General features: G+C 40.5%; 1 protein-coding gene across 3 annotated transcripts in view; it reads left to right on the forward strand.

Moving 5' to 3' along the window:
• LOC133652704 (sodium- and chloride-dependent GABA transporter 2-like) overlaps positions 1-23,108 on the forward strand; it is a 105,099-nt gene that overhangs the window by 3,685 nt on the left and 78,306 nt on the right. For all 3 annotated transcript variants that reach the window (XM_062051730.1, XM_062051740.1, XM_062051747.1), the window contains 3 exons: positions 84-224; positions 428-498; positions 4,496-4,745. In XM_062051730.1, coding sequence (XP_061907714.1) covers positions 84-224; positions 428-498; positions 4,496-4,745 — 462 coding nt within the window. The remainder of the gene's footprint in view (positions 1-83; positions 225-427; positions 499-4,495; positions 4,746-23,108) is intronic.

Genomic DNA, 23,108 nt, shown 5'->3' on the forward strand with positions numbered 1-23,108 from the left:
GAAATATTAGTGTATAGATAGGCCCCTTGGGTATTACCAGTCATGGTTAACTGATGGCTCTCTCACAATGCCCACCTCACTAGGAACGGCAGTCCCTCCTCGACTCCCTCCACCCCCCTCACCAGCAGCCCTCAACATGTGGCAGACAGAGGAGCCTGGATCCAGCCTGGCCTACAGGCCAACATGGCGAGGGGAAAGAATGGCCGACAACATTTCCTGCTCTGGTGAGCAATAACTGACAAATACCGGATGGTCATTCTGTGCCACAAATTTTGGAAAAAATTCACATTCACAAGCAATCACATATTTTCTTCAAATTTTGTCAATAACTTTTGTCATTAACTAAGGTCAATAGCTAATGTCAGGATTATGAGTAATGAGGATAAACACTGAAACATGTTAATTTTATACTGCTGTTTGTTAACAGCGCCTGAGGTAATCCACATCCTTAGCCTGCTGGAAACTATTAAGCACAACCAAGACCAGCTGATTGCGAAGGTAAACTTCTTAAGCCTTGAATAGGTCAATAATTCATAATGACATTGATTTTGATTCATTATTATTTTTTAAAGAAAGAAACAGCCTACATGGCAGCTTTGTGCGATTAGAGTAAACATTGCTACATTTTCTTGTTACATTTCACCTGTTTGCTCTTTAAATACCACTTTTAATGTTTTTTATTCATTTCGATCATATTTTTAAAAAATGTGCCCTGGGGCCGTTAAAAAATGACCTGCAGGCCGCAAATGGCCCCCGGGCCGCACTTTGGACACCCCTGGCCTACACGAATACAAACATAGAATGATAGTACAAATATAATAAGAAAACAATGTCAACCTCCCAAAGTTGGGTTATGGATATTTATTTATGCCCCCCACCCCCAAACCCCCGCCGCCGTCATCCAACAGAGCCAAACAAGTACTCTGATCAAGGAACCAAATAACGATATTGTTTAAACATTTTGGATGTCTTGCACACCTATACCCTGATCACAAATTCATAGTTTACGCACCTTATTTTAACCACCTCCAGTAACTTTAAGTCATACCTGCGCGGGGGATCCGCCGCGGAGTGTTTTTGCTGTGTGGGACCTGTTTAAGCTAATTTTGTAATCGTATTCCTGAAAATAGCTTAGTTTCTGTGTTAAATGTGTTGGTTAAAGATTTGTTATTGACAAAACGCTTGTCTATTCAGCTATAATGGTCCCAGCACCTCAACCCCTAATAAGAGGCAGTGGAAGTTTGAAGTTCCTTGGAGTAGCCCAGTCGATCGAGCTGGATTCAGCTGCGTATCTGGCAACCTCAGTCAGGGAGAGGGGGAGGGGACTACAAAATGTTGACCATGATTGCAGTATCATTTCTGGCCAGATTATTACATATGGCTCCTTTAGAGCCTGCTCAGTGGCCTTGTGGTTAGAGTGTCCGCCCTGAGTTCGGTAGGTTGTGAGTTCAAACCTCGGCCGAGTCATACCAAAGACTATAAAAATGGGACCCATTACCTCCCTGCTTGGCACTCAGCATCAAGGGTTGGAATCGGGGGTTAAATCACCAAAATGATTCCCGAGCGTGGCCACCTCACCTCACAGGGGTTGAACAAGGGGATGGGTCAAATGCAGAGAGTAATTTCACCACATCTAGTGTGTGTGACTATCAGTGGTACTTTAACTTTAACTTGAATATATATCATTAGTATTAGTATTGTAATTATTAATAACAATATTATTTACATTATTCTTACTATCAGTTGTTGCTTGTTATTATTTCTTTCAATAATGCTAATTATAAAGATGACAATAATAATATTATTATTAATAATTATGTCACGGCGGGGGGGTCGCAGCTTACTGCGGGGTTTGTTCTCCCGGGATGCAGACGGACCACTCCGGAAAAGGCGTGCAGGTAGGAGCATGATTTAATCATCAAAAAATAACGCATGGTACCAAAAACAGAAAACAAGCAAAAGGGGTGTGTGCCGATCGCACAGGGAGCTAAGGAAAAAACTTAGAGCAGGGATCATGAGCTAGGAAACACGAAGACCAAACGTAACAGGTTGCATATAGCAAACAATGAAGCCAGCCGACTGACCGGCAAAGGCAGGATTAAATAGTCCCTCTGATTAGTGCTCGGGAAACAGGTGAGCGTCCCGAGCACCAATCAGAGACAGGTGGAAACAATAAGCACCCATGGTAACTAAAAACAAACAAGGGTGCACAAAAACAGGAACTCAGGGAGTCCAAAACTAACAGAATATAACTACACATTATCCGGGCCACGGATCATGACAAATTATTATAGCAATAATCATTGGCGTTGTTAGGCCTATTTTAGGGGGGCTCAAGCCCCCTAAAATGTACTTAAGCCACCCTAAATAATTTGGTGTTAAAAAAAAAAAAAAAAAAAAAAATTATATATATATATATATATATATATTTTTTTTTTTACAAATACATGCCGACGTATTCATTATAAAGTGGCCCGAATATGAGTTTAAATAAATAATCATATAACCTGTCATTATTCACTCAGTTTCCCCTCACTTCATAGCGTAAGGTAGAGAGTCCTTTTAGTGCGTCGGTATCCAATCCATTCCACTTGTTCATATAGAAAATGCCCACATCACTCAAATACCAGTCCGCATTTTCTCTGCGAACTTTCTTGCGGTCCTTGGACTTGTTCATATAGAAAATGCCCACATCACTCAAAATCCAGTCCGCATTTTCTCTGCGACCTTGCTTGCGGTCCTGCAGGTGTACGAAGCACATTAGCACACAGCACTGCAGAACAAGAACCTTGTGTCTGCAATTGTAAATAATGTAGTTTTTAAGTTTTGTGTTTCTTGTAGAATCTATATAAAGTAATATACATTAGCCTATTGTTAAAATAATTAAAAAAAACATCATTAAATATATTTGTTTTATTTTATTGTTACATTAATAGCTGTTGTATTATTATAGGATGGCTTGCTAAACATTTCATAGGATTTTCAGAGGGTGGAAAAACCAAGACATTTAATATAAAATGTATAATTAATAAATACATAAAAAGAAAAAGAAAAAAAATGGTTAAAAGCCATCGTCCCGGGAAGCATTTAATTTCGTCCCGTGCATTTTTTTTACCATCCCCGGGACGACGGGACTGCGTTAATCTCAATCCCTGGAAGTTACATTTTATTGTTTGCATTATTTGTTTCAGCATTGCACTTTGAAGATGGTCCCTCAGTTCTTTGACAGCTTTGGCTCTGTTCACATCAGCAGACGGACTCTAAGTCTTTCTTATTTACAGTATATATAAAAGTTTCTCATTTCTATTCAGACTTCCATATATATTTAATTTCCCTAACGGCTTGCCATAATATATATATATACATATATTATATACAAGCCAAATTATCCCGATCCAGATATTACTTTAATTCAAGTAATTAAGTAATATTTCCAGGGCTTGAATTTACAACCATTTTAGTCACATATGTGCCCAAAATGTAATCTGTGCAACTTCAAAATATTTGGGAACAAACAACTATTGTATTGTGAGCGAAAGTGGTGGCATTAGCCTCTATGTTGTGAATGAATAACATAGAGGCTAATGCCATGACTTTCATTGTGTTTCAGTGTATCTTGAAGGATCATGCAAGTCACTGTTACTTGTTGATGCTGTAAACAAAATGTCACTGTGCAAACCCATGTTTGTTGTTGTACTGAACACAGATTGAAAATAGATTCACTGAAATAATAATAACAATGAATAATTTCTAAGTCTTTGTTAGCCGTTTGTGAAGTTCCGTGCTCGTGCGCTACGTTCGCTCGCATCCTGTGCATCTCCTGGGGGCTAAGCCCCCCCTGTCCTTAAAAGCTAGTGACGCCCCTGGCAATAATCATTAACATTAGTATTATAATGAAAACAAAAATAACGAGTCATTACAATCATTATCATTATTTTTGTTATTATTAATAATATTTTTATTTAATTTTTTTGCTATGCATTTTTTTCATAATAATAATAATTGATATTATTGTGACCATTGTCGGCTGTTGTGTAGCACTGCATGGCACAGTGGGATGTAATAAATCTCCTATTACATTCTAACTGGACTCAAGCGTCAAAAAGATTTAAAGCAACTGGAAGTAATATCTGTTGCTCGGTCTTTGATATTATTTTTAGATGCAAAGGCCATCAGTGTTCAACGCAATATGGAAATAAAATAATCCACGCTGTAACTATCTGGAAGTTCACACACTCCAGCCTCTGCTTGTGGGTGTGTGTATGTGCGTGCATTTGTGTGTGTGCGTGCGTGTGTGTGTGTGTGTGTGTGTGTGTGTGTGTGTGTGCGTGCGTGCATTTGTGTGTGTGTGTGTGTGTGTGTGTGTGTGTGTGTGTGTGTGTGTGTGTGTGTGTGTGTGTGTGTGTGTGTGTGTGCGTGCGTGCGTGCGTGTGTGTGGGTAGGCTAGAGGTCCCCCTTGTGGCTGTACGACTAACACGTGCGTATTGTTACATAGCTGCTTTATGAGACAGTCCCCATCCTGTCCAAACAAAACAGCCAAGAATCAGACGCCTCTCAGTCAGCGAGCAGCATGGCAGACTCTTTGGGCAGGCTGTGCTACGTCCCTGCAAAGACGTCTCCTCAAAGGGTCAGAGAGCGCGGAAAGTGGGCCAGCAAGACGGAGTTCATCCTGTCAGTGGCAGGTGCCATCATTGGACTTGGCAACATTTGGAGGTTTCCATATTTGTGCTACAAGAACGGCGGTGGTAAGTTTGCAACTTTGGAAAGACAACTTTTTACTCTTCTGTTTTGACTCCTTGTCTGTTATCTGTCTTAAAAGTACACAGAGTAACACTTGCTCACATTCCAAGTGTTTATTTGGTCAGATGAATAGAATATGTACGTTGTAATATAATAATATATGATATATATGTATATATATCATATCATATGATAATATAAAGCTGATGCTTTTACAAAAAACTAAGCTCCGCCTGCGTTCTCGATCGCTGCTTCACTTTTGATGTAAAAAGGCCTTGACAGCTTCTAAAAGACCAAAAAATAACAATTTGCACGTGTCGGGAGTCACATTCTTGGCACAGCCGCTCAACTTGTTATACTCTAACAAAAGTCCACTCAATAGGACAGGGCTGTCCAACTAGCAACCTTTATATGACATCCTATCGTATAGAGAATCTTTGACTAATGCTTTTGCAGGAGGTTTTTTTTAAAAGCACTAGAGAACTCCTGTCATATAGAGGATCTTTGAATGGTGTTTTGTTTTTTCAATATGTCTTTAAAAACAGCAGATAACTCGTGTTATGTAGACTATATTTGCAGGAGGTCTTCAAAAACAACAGTTGATCTTTGAACAGCGTTTTTTTACCCCACTATATCTTGAAAAGGAGTAGAGAACCCGTTTTATAGAGAAGATCTTTGGCGAGAGTATTTGCAGTAAGTTTTAAAAACAGCACAGCGCTCCTGTCATATAGAGGATCTTTGAATAGTGTTTACTTTTTTCAGTAGGTCTTTAAAAACAGCAGATAACTCCTGTAATGTAGACTATATTTGCAGGAGGTCTTAAAAAACAACAGATGATGTTTGACCAGTGTTTTTTTCCTCCCTACTATATCTTTAAAAGCAGTAGAGAATCCGTTTTATACAGGGGATTGTTGGATAGTGTTTTGTTTATTCAGTAGGTCTTTAAAACAGCAGATAACTCCTGTTATGTAGACTATATTTGCAGGAGGTCTTCAAAAACAACAGATGATCTTTGACTAGTGTTTTTTTCCCCACTATATCTTTAAAAGCAGAAGAGAACCCGTTTTATATAGAGGATCTTTGAATAGTGTTTCGTTTTTTCAGTAGGTCTTTGAAAACAGCAGATAACTCCTGTTATCAGTGACGTGCGGTGAGGTTCATGGCTGGTGAGGCACTGACTTCATCACAGTCAGATTTACAAACATATGAACCCTAAAGAGAATCTTATTCACCATTTGATTGGCAGCAGTTAACGGGTTATGTTTAAAAGCTCATATCAGCATTCTTCCCTGCTTGGCACTCAGCATCAAAGGTTGGAATTGGGGTTTAAATCACCAAAAATTATTCCCGGGCGGGGCGCCGCTGCTGCCCACTGCTCCCCTCACCGCTCAGGGGGTGATCAAGGGATGGGTCAAATGCAGAGGACAAATTTCACCACACCTAGTGTGTGTGTGACAATCATTGGTACTTTAACTTAACTTTAACTTTACACATACAAACTGTAGCACACAAAAATGCACATTTAATTTTAAAAAAACGTTATTATGGTCTTACCTTTACTTATAAATGAAGTCCATGGGCCGCTGTTGTTCTGGATTAATGCACCCCCTGACGGGAGTGTTATATCAACTAAAGGCCACACTTAAACTTTCCACGTGCAAGATTGAATCTATTTAAAAAAGTTATTTAATAAGAAGCCAAAAAGTGCAAAAACAATAATGTTCGTGTTGGAGGAGTTGTGAATGAATGAAATATGAAATTCGTGCTGCAGTCTGCAGGTGTACCTAATGTTGTGGCCCTGCGGTCATTCACAACTCCTCCAACACGAACATTATTGTTTTTGCACTTTTTGGCTTCTTATTAAATAACTTGTTTAAATAGTGTAACCGAGGGTTTATAAATGTCGCCTATACTGTATGAAACTACAAAATAATAAACACGAAGGCTCCAGTTTACACGAGGACCACTTTATTTACCTTCTTTCAAAAACCTCCGCTCCACTCCAATGTGCAGGGACGTGCATATGATTACAGAGGGGCAGGGGCTCAAAGTCAGAAAAGGGCAGGACATTTTTTTTGGTCCTTTACACAATATGGAAATTAATGTAAAATTATATTAGCTAATAGGAAGCTAACTACTTAGCTGTGTGTCCATTGTAGGTAAAAGTGATTGCCATTTCTTTTGTGTCAACAAATTATTGTCATAATGAGTTAATTCTGTCATGTCTGTTCATGTTTTTGTTTTGGTCATGCGTCATGTCTGTTCATGTTTTTGTTTTGGCCATGTGTTTGTTTTTTGGACTATTTTTAGTTCCTGGTTGCACTTCCTTGTTTGGTTTGGTTTCCATGGTCACCCATTAGTTTTCACCTGTCTTGTCACGCACCTGTTTCACGTTTCGAGTCACGCACCTGTTTTCACTGATCACGTCACTATTTAAATCTGTCTGTTTCTGTTGTTCGTCCTGGCGTCCTCACACTATTTCATCACTCTGCTTCATGTCGTGTCACAGTTCTTTACCAAGTAAGTTTTGTTCATTTATGCCACAGTTAGTGTTTTTGTTTTATTGTTCATAGTTTATGTGCCCACGTGCATGTCTTTTGTTTCATAGTCCAGTTTGTATTTCCGCCTTTGTGCGCGCCTTTTGTTTGCTTCCTTTTTTTTTTGTAGTTTATTAGTGTTAAAAAAATAAATCATGTATTTAAATTCACGCCTTGCCCGCGCCAATTTTCCTTTGCCTTCCGGAGAAGCAAACCCCCAGAATCAAGTCATGACAGTAGGACGCCAGCAGAAGAGTTTCTCCGCAAGAAAATTGGACAATTTTGACGAGGCAGCGTGGGAGGTGCTGCGCGCCATGGAGACCGAGACGCTGCGCTTTTCCCCCAGGGAGCGCAGGGGGATGATGTGGGGGAATGGAGGCAAGCTGGTGCCGATCGGCGCGTCGTTCCCGTCCCGGAAGCGTCGCCAAGGACGAGGGAAGACTTCCGCGAGCCGGCAGGACACACCGCTCCCACAAGCCCCTCCCCCTCCGGGCGGAAGCAAGCAGCAGCCAGCCCGGCTTCGCCCTAATGACGTCACAGACCAGGATTTTTTTTTCAATACTTTTTCTTTTGATCACTCACCTCCAGCAAAAGACTCTAAAAACATGATAAGACATTATCAGGACACATTTTTACAAATTAGATCCTGTCAATCACAGTCACTCAGTTTTCATGCCCCGCCCCCCAGGACTCAAGCCACGCCCAAGTCACAAAAAATTTGTTCACCCACAAAAGCCCAGGTGGGGGGGAAAGAAAGACTTTTTGGACAGTTTGGAGGGGAAGATTCTGCCCCCCTCCTGACCTCCCTCCACCCACCCCAAAAGACGGTTCCAGACCGCAGGGAGCGCGTCTGGGATCCGCTCCTTGAGGGGGGGGCTAGGGCTGGGGACTGTTCAGGTGGGGTCATTCTTTGGTCTGCCAAGCCACAGCCTCCAGCTCGGCCACCACCACCTGAATTGCGTCACGCCAAGCCACAGCCACCAGCACGGCCGCCACCACCAGTCTTTCGACCAGCCAAGCCACAGCCTCCAGCTAGGCCACCTCCACCTGCACCACGCCAAGCTCCACCACGACTAGCTCCACGCCAAGTTCCGCTACCTGCTCCACGCCGCCAGGTGCCGCCAGTCGCAGCTCCACGACGCCAAGTGCCGCCAGTCGCAGCTCCACGACGCCCAGTGCCGCCAGTCGCAGCTCCACGACGCCCAGTGCCGCCAGTCGCAGTTCCACGACGCTCAGTGCCGCCAGTCGCAGCTCCACGACGCCCAGTGCCGCCAGTCGCAGCTCCACGACGCCAAGTGTCGCCAGTCGCAGCTCCACGACGCCAAGTGCCGCCAGTCGCAGCTCCACGACGCCTAGTGCCGCCAGTCGCAGCTCCACGACGCCTAGTGCCGCCAGTCGCAGCTCCACGACGCCTAGTGCCGCCAGTCGCAGCTCCACGACGCCTAGTGCCGCCAGTCGCAGCTCCACGACGCCTAGTGCCGCCAGTCGCAGCTCCACGACGCCTAGTGCCGCCAGTCGCAGCTCCACGACGCCTAGTGCCGCCAGTCGCAGCTCCACGCCAAGACCAAGCACCCCCAAGCCAAGACCAAGTCCAAGACCAACCAGGCCAAGACCAAGTCCAAGACCAACCACGCCAAGTCCAAGTCCAAGACCAACCACGCCAAGTCCAAGACCAACCACGCCAAGTCCAAGTCCAAGACCAACCACGCCAAGTCCAAGACCAACCACGCCAAGTCCAAGTCCAAGACCAACCACGCCAAGTCCAAGACCAAGTCCAAGACCAACCACACCAAGTCCAATACCAACCACGCCAAGTCCAAGACCAACCACGCCAAGTCCAAGACCCTCGCCAAGACCAAGACCTTCCAAGCAGCCAAGACCCTCCAAGCGCCCAAGACCAAGCTTCGCCGCCCGAAGTGCCACGCCAAGCTTCGCCGCCTGCTTCGTCTGCTGCACCCGCACCTGCGTCATCTGCGGCTTCCACGCCTGCAATGACGACGACGCGCCTGCCTCCTTGTCTGCCACGGTTGTGGCCACTACCTGGTCGTCCGCCACGCCAAGTGCGCCTAGCGCTTCGTCGGCCACGCATCTGGCCCTTCCCGGGTCGCCCACCTCGCCTGTGGCGGCGGCGAGTGGAACGCCACATGACTATGCCTCGGTGGATTCGGGGACACTTGGCCTGGCGACCCACCGCCATGTCCCCCTCCCGCCCTCCCATGACTCTTGATCCTGTTTTTTGGACATCTGGGATCTGTCCGTAAGGGGGGGGTTCTGTCATGTCTGTTCATGTTTTTGTTTTGGTCATGCGTCATGTCTGTTCATGTTTTTGTTTTGGCCATGTGTTTGTTTTTTGGACTATTTTTAGTTCCTGGTTGCACTTCCTTGTTTGGTTTGGTTTCCATGGTCACCCATTAGTTTTCACCTGTCTTGTCACGCACCTGTTTCACGTTTCGAGTCACGCACCTGTTTTCACTGATCACGTCACTATTTATATCTGTCTGTTTCTGTTGTTCGTCCTGGCGTCCTCACACTATTTCATCACTCTGCTTCATGTCGTGTCACAGTTCTTTACCAAGTAAGTTTTGTTCATTTATGCCACAGTTAGTGTTTTTGTTTTATTGTCCATAGTTTTTGTGCCCCGTGCATGTCTTTTGTTTCATAGTCCAGTTTGTATTTCCGCCTTTGTGTGCGCCTTTTGTTTGCTTCCTTTTTTTTTTGTAGTTTATTAGTGTTAAAAAAATAAATCATGTATTTAAATTCACGCCTTGTCCGCGCCTATTTTCCTTTGCCTTCCGGAGAAGCAAACCCCCAGAATCAAGTCATGACAAATTCACATTATCATAGGCTTGTAAGACATGAAAATCAACAAAACATTGGTTTATTTTTAGGCTATTTATTGTTAAAGATAAGCACTTTAATATTGAACATTGAACAGTGCAACATGAACTTTGAAAAAAAATACAAAAATAAATACCCAAATGGAAAAAACTTCAATGTGAAAATCTGTCCTTCTTCCCTTAACTTGATGAAAACACCATCAAGTTGTAACTTATGGTCTTTCTCACTTAATGCTCAGACTAAACAACTGAAACACAATACAGGGCCAAAAATATGGACCAGGGGCCAGTAGAGGGCTGTATCCTTTCTTTTTTTGGCATTGTGCTGCAGGCATAATCAACATGAATCATGTTTAAATACAGATGGTAATATTCCTAACAGATAACCTACATCTTAAATCCCCAGAATGCTGAAATTATTATTATTATTAATAATAATAATAATTATTATTATTATTATTATTATCATTATCATTATTATTATTATTGTTATTGTTATTATTATCATTATTATTATTATTATTATTTTGTTAACCCACACAGTAATAGCAAAGTCACAATAAACTTTATATCTAAATCTCTACTGTGAGAGAAATGTGATCCGCCGTAAACACAGTGCATTTTATTTTGAAAATTAACCCGGTGTTTTATTTTGTATTTTGTACACTACTTCCTGTCCCGCACGATCCGCTCTGCTTTGTGCTCAATTGATGCGCTGTGCTCAATTGATGCGCCGTGCTCCGACGTCCGGCAAAAACAGAAGCTGACACATTGACTAATAGAATAATACAGCGTTTTTCTGAAATATTACCCATATTAGATGCTGAATAAGTGGACGGCGACTAGACCATAACTCACAGGTTCAAGTTGCTCCACTGTCACGTCTCCTCAGGGGCACAGTTGGCTCTCTCTCCTCTCACTTGCTCACTCACTCGCCCTCTCTCTCTCTCTCTCTGGCGGAAGCGACAGGGCTCAACAACCCTGTATTACAAGAAAACGTGGAGTTTTTGTACCGCTGTTTTTTTTTTTTACATCCCTGACAGGAATTTATTAATGTGGTTTAAAGAAAAAACAAAAACAAAAAAAACGCACACACAGGCAGAGGGCACTTTTTAAGACGAGGCAAAAAAGGGCAGGGGCTCAAGCACCCATAGGGCCCTATGTGTGCACGTGCCTGCCAACGTGTCATCACTTCCGCTCTTAGCGCCTTCAAAATAAGAGTGCAAGGCATATACTGTATAACAGCGTGTAACAGGAATTAACATCACAAAGAGGAAAGCCCATAAAAATAGGTTACAATAGATTCAATCTTGCACGTGGAAAGTTTAAAGGCCCACTGAAAGCCACTACTACCGACCACGCAGTCTGATAGTTTATATATCAATGATGAAATCTTAACATTGCAACACATGCCAATACGGCCGGGTTAACTTATAAAGTGACATTTAAAATTTCCCGGGAAATATCCGGCTGAAACGTCGCGGTAAGATGACGTATGCGCGTGACGAAGTCAGTTTAACGGAAGTTATGGTACCCCGTAGAATCCTATACAAAAAGCTCTGTTTTCATTTCATAATTCCACAGTATTCTGGACATCTTTTGCAATTTGTTTAATGAACAATGAAGGCTGCAAAGAAGACAGTTGTAGGTGGGATCAGTGTATTAGCAGCGGACTACAGCAACACAACCAGGAGGACTTTGTTGGAGAGCAGACGCGCTAGCCGCCGACCTCACCTTGACTTCCTACATCTCCGGGCCGCCAAACGCATCGGGTGAAGTCCTTTGTCCTTCCGCCGATCGCTGGAACACAGGTGAGCACGGGTGTTGATGAGCAGATGAGGGCTGGCTGGCGTAGGTGGAGAGCTAATGTTTTTAGCATAGCTCTGTGCGGTCCGGTTGCTAAGTTGCTAAGTTAGCTTCAATGGCGTCGTTAGCACAGCATTGTTAACCTTCGCCAGCCTGGAAAGCATTAACCGTGTATTTACATGTCCACGGTTGAATAGTATTGTTGATTTTCTATCTATCCTTCCAGTCAGGGGTTTATTTTTTTTGTTTCTATATGCAGTTAAAGCACGATGCTATCACGTTAGCTCATAGCTAAAGCATTTCGCCGATGTATTGTCGTGGAGATAAAAGGCACTGAATGTCCATTTTGCGTTCTCGACTCTCATTTTCAAGAGGATATAGTATCCGAGGTGGTTTAAAATACAAATCCGTGATCCACAATAGAAAAAGGAGAAAGTGTGGAATCCAATGAATCAGCTTGTACCTAAGTTACGGTCAGAACGAAAAAAAATATGTATTTCACTGCATTCTAGTCCGTCACTCTAACGTTCCTCGTCCACGAATCTTTAATCCTCGCTCAAATTAATGGGGCAATCGTCCGAATCGCTCTAGCTGCGTTGAAAACAATAGGAAAATATGAGGGAGTGAACAACGGACAACGTCACGCTACTTCCGGTAGGGGCAAGGGTTTTTTTTATCAGAGACCAAAAGTTGCAAACTTTATCGACGTTGTTCTATACTAAATCCTTTCAGCAAAAATATGGCAATATCGCAAAATGATCAAGTATGACACATAGAATGGATCTGCTATTCCCGTTTAAATAAAATAATTTCATTTCAGTAGGCCTTTAAGTTTGGGCTTTAGTTGATATAACACCACCACCACCCCCCCCCCCACCCCACCCCCCACCCCTCCTCCCCCCACCCCCCCCACCCCCACCCCGTTTTCTGCGGCGGGGGTGCATTAACCAGCACAAGGAGGCGGGATTACTGCGAGCCTCAGCCAGTGTGTTTTCGCAGCAGTTTTATGATCGCTCAGCACAAAAAATACTTACACACATACAGTTGTTGACAAAATATACTGTACATTATATACCTCAGCTAACTAAACTATGGAAATGTATAATATACTGTAGTTCATATAGCAATATGGTCTCACTGCACAGCAGTTAGCCGAGTCCGCAATCCATGTTGAGGCACAACTGAGTGACGTGCCTCAACTGGCTGCTGATCACAGCACCGTCTCTTCTCAGTATTTGAACGGCAAATGTGAAAATTCAGCAATTTTGAATAAAAATAATCTAAAACTGGTGAAGTTAAATGGAAAATAACTTTATAGTATAATCACTGGATACATATAACAATTTAATTTTTTTTTTTCTTTTTACATTTTTTTTCTTTCCATGATGCCATCCTCTAGTGCAGGGGTCACCAACCAGGTCGCCCGTAAGGACCAGATGAGTCGCCCGCGGGCCTGTTCTTAAAAAAAAAATATATATATATATATATATATTTTTTTTTTAAATGAAATCTACATAAAAAAACAGAAGATACACCTTCAATCAGTGCATCAACCCAAACAACCTCCCCCATGCACACTCATCCACACCCACTCACACAAAAGGGGTTATTTCTTTCTGCTACCAATATTCTGGTTCCCACAACATAGACAACACATCTGCAAGGGACACAGTCCCTGAAGCACACATGATTGTATAGGCTGCTGGTCCACTAACATTTTCATTAATTACTATTTTTTATGTAATTATTTTTATATTGTTTTACTTTCTTTTTTATCCAAGAAAATGTTTTTTATTTATTTATCTTATTTTATTTTATTTTTAAAAAAAGGGCCTTATCTTCAACAGACCAGGTTGTCAATTAAATTAGATTTGTTTAAAGGGTTTTTTAAACTAGGCCCAGTCCAGATAATGTCCAAGTCGGACTCAGCAACACACACCTTCATTCATGTTCACAGAAAAAAATTAGGGAACACAACAGATTGCATATAATTTATAAACAAAATTACATTTTCAAAATAAGCATTTATGTACAGTCCATATTATGTCCAGGTCACTCAAATTAGGGAACACAACAACAGATATCATATAATCTATAAACATAATTATACTTTCAAAATAAGCCTTTGAGGACTTCTCATCTTTTTTTTTATGTTTTTTGGCATCATTATCGTTTTCAACCATGTAACTTTCTAAAGTTAGAAAATACTGAATAAATGTTTTAAAGAAATTAATACTAAGTGAATATCTGTTTTTGGCCTTAAAAATAAACATTTTACCGAGTACTATAATTAAATTGACTAAATCATGATTGTCAATGAACTCTCCTAAAATAACAGAAACCACATTAAGCTTCATAAACAAACCAATCCTTAAACACATTTTTTCAACTTCCACCCAAAACAAAGACACAATATGACAATACCAAAACAAATGCAGGGTGGATTCAGGCTCCTGACAACAAAATCGGCAATCATCTGACTCTGTCATATTCCATAATTTTAAAATTTTTCCTGTGGGTAAGAAGTTCTAAATAATTTTAATTTGAAAATAACGATTTTGCACATCGATAGTGGTTTTATAGATTAGTTTGAATATGGCATCCCATGGCAACGGGCAGTCAAAAAAGTCCTCCCATTTTCCATTTGTGTTGTGTGAGGCAGCCTTCAAAGAATTCTTTATTAAATAAAAATTATATATTTTTCTATTTATTTTAGTTCCTTTTTGCCAACTACAATTTCTTATTAGAGGTTTACAAACTAATAATTTAGTAGTTCCATAATTAATTATTTGTTTCCATCTTTTCCCAATTACTCCAGTTAGTTGATAAAATGAAAAGCTTGAGCAAGCATCACCATACATAGCTCTAAATTCATCATACTTCATAATTTTACCATTCTCATTGATAATATCATTGACAAAAATGATTCCTCTTTCAAACATATTTTTCCAAAAGAAAGGCTTTCCATCTATTACAATATTAGAGTTCATCCATATTAACTGATGCAAAATATCGTCTCTTTTTTCTGGCACATAAAATTGAAAACACCACTATGAGTGGATTGTTTCCTTTATGAACCCCGCCATGTTTCCCAGCAGACTCTCTGGGAGGGGATCACTTGTAAAAAAGGATACAATTTCTTTTGATACAGTACATGTTTTTTGTCCAACAGGACATTTGTGTACCACTCAATGTTTAAATACATCTTTGGAACAATTGATGCTTTTAAAGACAGACACATAGCTTCAAGGTTGAGAAGTTTCAGGCCCCCATATTCATACTCTTTGTACAAAACCTTTCTTTTAATCTTTTCTGGTTTGCCGTTCCAGACAAAATCGAAGACCCTCCGCTCATAAATCTTAAAAAAGTTTTGTGATGGAGCTGGTAATGACAAAAAAAATAAATAAATTGAGGAATAATTAACGAGTTGGCAATAGGCATTTTACCATACAAGGTTAGGGATTTCCCTTTCCGTAATTGCATAATTTTGTCCAGCTTTCTTAGTCGATTATCATAATTTACTGAGCCTAGATCTTCCAGATTTTCTGGGACAACAACACCGTTGTTAACTGGTCCATCTGTCCACAAAACAGGCACTTTGCATTCCATTCGAAAGGACGTTCCCTTTAGATTTCCGATCATTAACATTTTACATTCATCATAATTAAGCTTAAGGCCAGATTGCTGTGAAAATATGTCCAAAAGATTAAGAAGGTTCCGCAAACAATGAGGAAAAATCTTATCTTTGTGAATCAGCCTTTTCTGACATGAACTTCATCAAGAACAAACACAGAACACGCCTCACTGATGCACATCTGCAAGACTCACTCAGAGTTGCAGTGTCAAGTTACACACCAGAGTACAACACACTAGTTAACAGCATGCAAAGCCAGGCTTCCCACTAACTGACAAAGAAACAGATAACAGATTTGGTGTCCAGTTCAAAGTGTGACATGATTTAAAAATTTGAGAGTTTACTTTTGTATTTTACATGAGTTATTATTTGTACAAACATGGTGCAAAGTAATTCATGATTTGTTAAAAAATGTTAGTGGCTAGCTAGTTAAAATGGGATATTGTGATTTCACAAGACTGTCTTAGAAGTGATCATTTGAAAATGTTCAATTTGAAAAATGTGCACTTAGAGAAAATATAAAAATAAAGTGTTGCATATTGATATTTATCTGTTTCTATATATATTTATTGTGAGAAATCATTAAGATGATCAGTGTTTCCACAAAGATAAATATCATTAATTATTAATAATAACAGAGTTAAAGGTAAATTAAGCAAATTGGCTACTTCTGGCAATTTATTTAAGTGTGTATCTAACTGGTAGCCCTTCGCATTAATCAGTACCCAAGAAGTAGCCCTTGGTTTCAAAAAGGTTGGTGACCCCTGCTCTAGTGACTGAACGTCACTGCCTGTGATGTAGGCTTTATTTGCAAGAGGTCTTCAAAAACAACAGATCATCTTTGACCAGCGTTTTTTTCCCTCACTATATATTTAAAAGCAGTAGAGAACCCTTATGTATAGAGGATCTTTGAATAGTGTTTTGTTTTTTTAGTAGGTCTTAAAAAACAGCAGATAACTCCTGTTATGTAGACTATAAATTGCAGGAGGTCTTTAAAAACAACAGATGATCTTTGACCAGCGTTTTTTCCCCCCTACTATATGTTTAAAAACCCGTTTTATATAGTGGATCTTTGAATAGCTTTTTTTTTAGTAGGTCTTTAAAAAACAGTAGATAATTCCTGTCCTATAGAAACTCTTTGACTAGCGTTATTGGAAAAAGTTCTTAAAAACAGCAGATAATTCCTGTCATACAGAGGATCTTTGGCGAGAGTATTTGCAGTAAGTTTTAAAAACAGCAGAGCGCTCCTGTTATATAGAGGATCTTTGAATAGTGTTTTTTTTTCAGTAAGTCTTTAAAAACAGCAGATAACTCCTGTTATGTAGACTATATTTGACTAAAATGTTTGCACTAGGTCTTTAAAAACAGCATGCAGATAATTCCTGTTGTATAGAGGATCTTTGATTCATGTTTTTTTTCCGTAGGTCTTTAAAAACAGAGAAGTCTTGTCATCTACATGATGGGAGCACACTGATATTTTTCATAACCTTCTCTATAAAAGCTAGTCAGTATAAGACAGAAGTGCTCTACTTTTTCCAAGAACCTACTGCAAAAGCTCAAGTCAAAGATCCTCTATTTAACCAGAGTGGTGTGCTGTTTTTAAGGATCAACTGCAAAATGCAAGTCAAAGATCCCCTGTATGACAGGAGCGCTCAGCTGTTTTTAAGAATTGATTACAAAAACAGTAGTCAAAGATCCTCTAAATGACAGGAGTTCCGTAATGTTTTAAAGACCTATTGCAAAACCCCTCATCAAGAATACTCTATACATATTCCACGGTTTTTAAAAGGCTACTGAAAAAAAGCTAGTCAATGATCCTTTACATGACGGGAGCGCTCTGTTGTTTTTTAAGACTATACTCCAAATAACGCTGGACAAAGATCTTCTAAATGACAGAAGCAGTGGTGGCTGCTGGTTTTTCAAGAAAGGGAAGCTCAATATTAGCAACACCTTAAACAAGAGTACAGTCTCCAATACCAGATATAAGATATAAGATGATAGATGTTACCAAGAAAACATCACTTCAAGATTGTAAAATTCTCTGTATCAAAAAAACTCCAAGCATGCTCTGGCAGGGGTTTATATTTGAAGAACACTGATTCACTCATTTTGCTGTCAATCAAAAAGGGATTCAGCCTCAGACACAGTCCACTTTTCATTCACTTCCAGACAGATTCTGTGTCCAATGGGCGGGACAAAGCTGAGCATTAATCCAATGACTGTCTAGGTTGGCTGCAGTGGAAAACCCCCACTCTATGCTCTTTCATTAAAGTCCGCTTTAACACTGTTTAATCCACTGTGACGCTGCCACAATGAATGAGAAGAAAGTCGCGTCAGCTGTTGCGGAAGTAGCTAATTCTGAACAAACGTTAAACGCATTCTTGCATATATTCAGTCAATGAAATGTAAACACAAAAGTACTTTTTTTTTTACATTTTAGGGTAAGCTGAGCTTCTTTTGCAGTCTTAGAGCAATCGCCACTGGACAGGTGCCTTAGCAGTTTTTAAGAAAATACTCCAAAAATGCCAGTAACAACATCCTCTGTATGACAGGATTCTCTGTTGTTTCAAAGACCTATACCGCAAAACCCTCCATTAAAGATCTACTTTATGACAGACACATCCCACTGTTTTTAAAAGCCTACTGCAAAGAATCTGGTCCAAGATCATCTAAATGACAGAAGAGCTCTGCTGTTTTTAAGGATCACCTGCAAAAATATATTTGTCAAAGATCCTCTGAATTATGAGAGCGCTCCATCGTTTTAAAGAACTTACTTCAAGAATGCTAATCATAGCACTTCTATATGACAGGAATGTATCTGCTGTTTTGAAAGACCTACTACAAAAACTTTAGTCAGAGATCACCCATATGACAAGATTTATCTACTGTGTTTAAGGATCAACTGCAAAATGCAAGTCAAAGATCCCCTATAGATGATAGGAGCGCTCTGCTGTTTCTAAGACTTGACTACAAAAACACTAGTCAAAAAGCCCCTATATGACAGGAGCTCTCTGCTGTTTAAAGACCTATTGCTGAAAGCGATAGTTAAAGATCGTCTACATGACAGGAATTATCTGCGGTTTTGAAAGACAGTGCAAAAACATTAGTCAAAGATCATCCTTGGTATAGGAATTATCTTCTGTTTTTAAGAAACTTACTTCAAAAACGCCAGTCAAAGATTTTCTATATGACAGGAATTATCTGCTGTTTTTAAAGACCTACTACAAAAACATTAGTCAAAGATCATGTAGAGAGGATCTTGACTAGCTTTACGCAGTAGGTTTTTAAAAAGAGTGTAATGTGTTGGTCAAGGAGAGGATCTTTGATGAGCGTTTTTGCAGTAACTCTCTGATAGAGGATATTTGACTTGGGTATAAAGTGCTGAGCTCTGTGCGATTGGAAACATCTGCGTGATTTACAGTGTGTGTGTGCGCGTGTGTGAGTGTTTGTGTGTGTGTGTCTACCCTTCTTGAGACATCAACAAGGAAAAGTGCCTTCCATATGAGGACCGGTGAACAAGTTAGGACCGAAATCCTGGTCCCAATACGAAAAACCATTGCATCTATTAGAGAGCCAAATACTACAGTCAGTGAACGTTGCTCTAAAGTCAGGATTTTTTGTTGATTTAATGTGCATACAAAAGTAAACATTGGCAGGTGCAAAGGCAGCAATATATGATAAAACAAGACGGCAGCTAAAGAAGGACTTCCCTATTCATCCCCGAAAAAAGCCGCCAGGTGAACAGCTGATTTTACGACTTCCGGTGCTGACGTAAGACAACCCGCGTCCCATATGTGACCGTAGGATGAACAAATACACTACGGTACTAAGACTATAGTGGCCATTAACAGCTGCCCAAAGTGCGGCACAGGGGCCATCTGTGGTCTGTGACTCGGTTGTCATCGGCCTTAAGCACATTACAAAAAACAAAAAATAGAGCACCCCCGGTGGTGAAATCTATCAAAATGAGGGTGGCCCTAAAAAGGAGGGATTTTTCAAATTGACTGTGTGTCGGTTTTAAAAGTGCTCCCCCTCTGGTCAACATATGAAATAACCAGTGTGTGTAAAAATGTTAAGTGCTCCCCCTCTGGCAAACATATGTAATAACAAGTGTGTGTAAGAAATTGAAATGCGCCCCCTTTGGCCAAAATATAATTGAAAAATAAATAAATAAATATGTGTATAGAGACATACTTTAAAAACTTGAAGTAAATATGAAGATTAAAAAACAATTACAAACAAAAAATACCAAAAAAAAATAATTCACCAAAAGCTTACCTTTTTATATTTGCATATTATGTATATATTATTAGTGTTGTAAACAAATCTTTATAAATCTAGAAAGTGTGGTCCTAAAGAGGTAGGCATTTTACAGAGCTCTCAAGAAGGTAGTAAATACAAGAGTGCGTGTGTGTGTGTTTGGGGGGGTGGGGGGGGGGGGGGTGTTGTTCATTCACAAAATCCTTATTACAAGAAACAGAGCACCTTTTATTTAACTTTTTTAGTTCTGAGATGACAATTGAGCTCATAAACAAGAATTGAAGAGATTAAGAGTGCCAAGCTGTGACTGTCTTTTCTTTTCCAATGGAGCGCATAAGCAGCAAAGTCCTAAAACATTCCTGGACCTCTATCTACTGTACCTGCTGGGTGTTAAATCAAAGTTACTTAGTACCAAATTTGCACATAATCTATATTACTTTTGAATGCTATATTGGTTCATAAACTATCTCTGTCATATTAAAAACAAATATGTCCTGTTTTTGTGGAGCAATAAAAAGCAGTTTTGCAGCAACATGTTTTATTACACGTAACTGTTATTTGACAGATTGAGCTCCAGAAGCATGACAGCTGCTATGATAATGAAGTTCCTTTAATCCTTGAATGTCCATACGTAAGAGTGCTAGCTAGCCAGCTGAAACTAAAGATGTCAAGTAACCAGCACTGTAGGGTTGGCAAAGAGATAGGTTTACCAACGTGCACATGGCCCAGCAATACTAGCTGGCCTGCGTTACATTGTTTGTGTACGTGTGTAATGTCAAAATGTTATATATTAAAACGGCCCAACCCATAACTTCCATGTCTAAGTTATACAAAACCCAAAACCAGTGAAGTTGGCACGTTGTGTAAATGGTAAATAAAAACAGAACACAATGATTTGCAAATCCTTTTCAACCTATATTCAATTGAATAGACTGCAAAGACAAAAAAAATGATAAAATGACAAATGGGTTATACTTGTATAGCGCTTTTCTACCTTCAAGGTAGTCAAAGTGCTTTGACAGTATTTCCACATTTACCCATTCACACACACACTGATGGCAGGAGCTGCCATGCAAGGCGCTAACCAGCAGAGGCAAAGGGTGAAGTGTCTTGCCCAAGGACACAACGGACGTGACTAGGAAGGTAGGAGGTGGGAATTGAACCCCAGTAACCAGCAACACTCCGATTGCTGGCACAGCCACTCTACCAACTTCGCCACGCCGTCCCTTAAATACTTAATGTTCAAACTGGAAAACTTGGTTATTTTTTGCAAATATTAACTCATTTGGAATTTGATGCCTGCAACATGTTTCAAAAAAGCTGGCACTGTCATGTTCTGTGGTCTGGATTATGTTTTGTTACTTTCTGCTAGTTTTGGACTCCATGAGTTCCTGTTTTTTGATTGATTGATTGATTGATTGATTGATTGATTGATTGATTGATTGATTGATTGATTGATTGATTGATTGATTGATTGATTGATTAAAACATTTATTAGTAGATTGCACAGTACAGTACATATTCCGTACAATTGACCACTAAATGGTAACACCCGAATACGTTTTTCAACTTGTTTAAGTCGGGGACCACGTAGATCAATTCATGGTACAAATATATACTATCATCATAATACAGTCATCATTTTGTGCACCCTTGTTTGTTTTAGTTTCCATGACGACTCCAAAAGTTCCTGTTTTTGCACTCCCTTGTTTGGTCATCATTGCAACTCATTAGTTTCACCTGCCTCATTCATTTGGACACACGCACCTGTTTTAATCATAGAGATTATTTAAGCCTGTCGTTGCCAGTTAGTCAGACTGGTGACATTGCTAGTTTTCATGCCATAGATTCATGCTCTGCTCTGTTTATACCATAGTTTATGTAAGTGTTGTTTTGTTTCATGTCCATGCTAAAGTATTAGTTTTGTTCCCTGCGCCAAGTTTGTGTCTCCGCCTTGTGTGCGCCTTTTGTTTTGTAGTACTTTTGAGTGATAGATTAAATCATATTTTTACCTGCAAGCCTTGTCCGGTCAAGTTCGTTCGCATCCCGGGAAAACAATCCCCGCAGCAAGCTGCGTAAAAGTCCTCATCTTGACAGGCACAAGTGGCAAAAAATACTGATAAAGTTGAGGAATGCTCATCAAATCCCACAGGTGAACAGGCTAATTGGCAACAGGTGGGTGCAAGGATTGGGTATAAAAGCAGCTTCCGTTAAATGCTCAGTCATTCACAAACAAGGATGGGGCGAGGGTCACCACTTTGTGAACAAATTCCTGAGCAAATTGTTTAAGAACAACATTTCTCAACCAGCTATTGCAAGGAATTTAGGGATTTCACCATCTACGGTCCATAATATCATCAAAAGGTTCAGAAAATCTGGAGAAATCACTGCACGTAAACAGCAAGGCTGAAAATCAACATTAAATGCCCGTGACCTTCGATCCCACAGGCGGTACTGCATCAAAAAGCGACATCCGTATGTAAAGGATATAAATGATAAATGATAAATGGGTTATACTTGTATAGCGCTTTTCTACCTTCAAGGTATTCAAAGCGCTTTGACAGTATTTCCACATGCACCCATTCACACACACATTCACACACTGATGGCGGGAGCTGCCATGCAAGGCGCTAACCAGCAGCCATCAGGAGCAAGGGTGAAGTGTCTTTCCCAAGGACACAACGGACGTGACTAGGATGGTAGAAGGTGGGGATTGAACCCCAGTAACCAGCAACCCTCCGATTGCTGGCACGGCCACTTTACCAACTTCGCCACGCCGTCACCACATGGGCTCAGGAACACTTCAGAAAACCACTATCAGTAACTACAGTTTGTCGCTACATCTGTAAGTGCAAGTTAAAACTCTACTATGCAAAGCGAAATCCATTTATCAACAACACCCAGAAACGCCGCCGGCTTCGCTGGGCCCGAGCTTATCTAAGATGGACTGATGCAAAGTGGAAAAGTGTTCTGTGGTTTGATGAGTCCACCTTTCAAATTGTTTTTGGAAACTGTGAATGCCGTGTCCTCCGGAACAAAGACGAAAATAACCATCCGGATAGTTATAGGCGCAAAGTTCAAAAGCCAGCATCTGTGATGGTATGGGGGTGTTTTATTGCCCAAGGCATGAGTAACTTACACATCTGTGAAGGCACCATTAATGATGAAAGGTACATACAGGTTTTGGAGCAACATATGTTGCCATCCAAGCAACGTTTTCATGGAAGCCCCTGCTTATTTCAGCAAGACAATGCCAAGCCACATGTTACAACAGCGTGGCTTCATAGTAAAAGA

Source organism: Entelurus aequoreus, linkage group LG01 (genome assembly GCF_033978785.1).
Source record: "Entelurus aequoreus isolate RoL-2023_Sb linkage group LG01, RoL_Eaeq_v1.1, whole genome shotgun sequence".
In the NCBI taxonomy this organism is placed as follows: Eukaryota; Metazoa; Chordata; class Actinopteri; order Syngnathiformes; family Syngnathidae; genus Entelurus; species Entelurus aequoreus.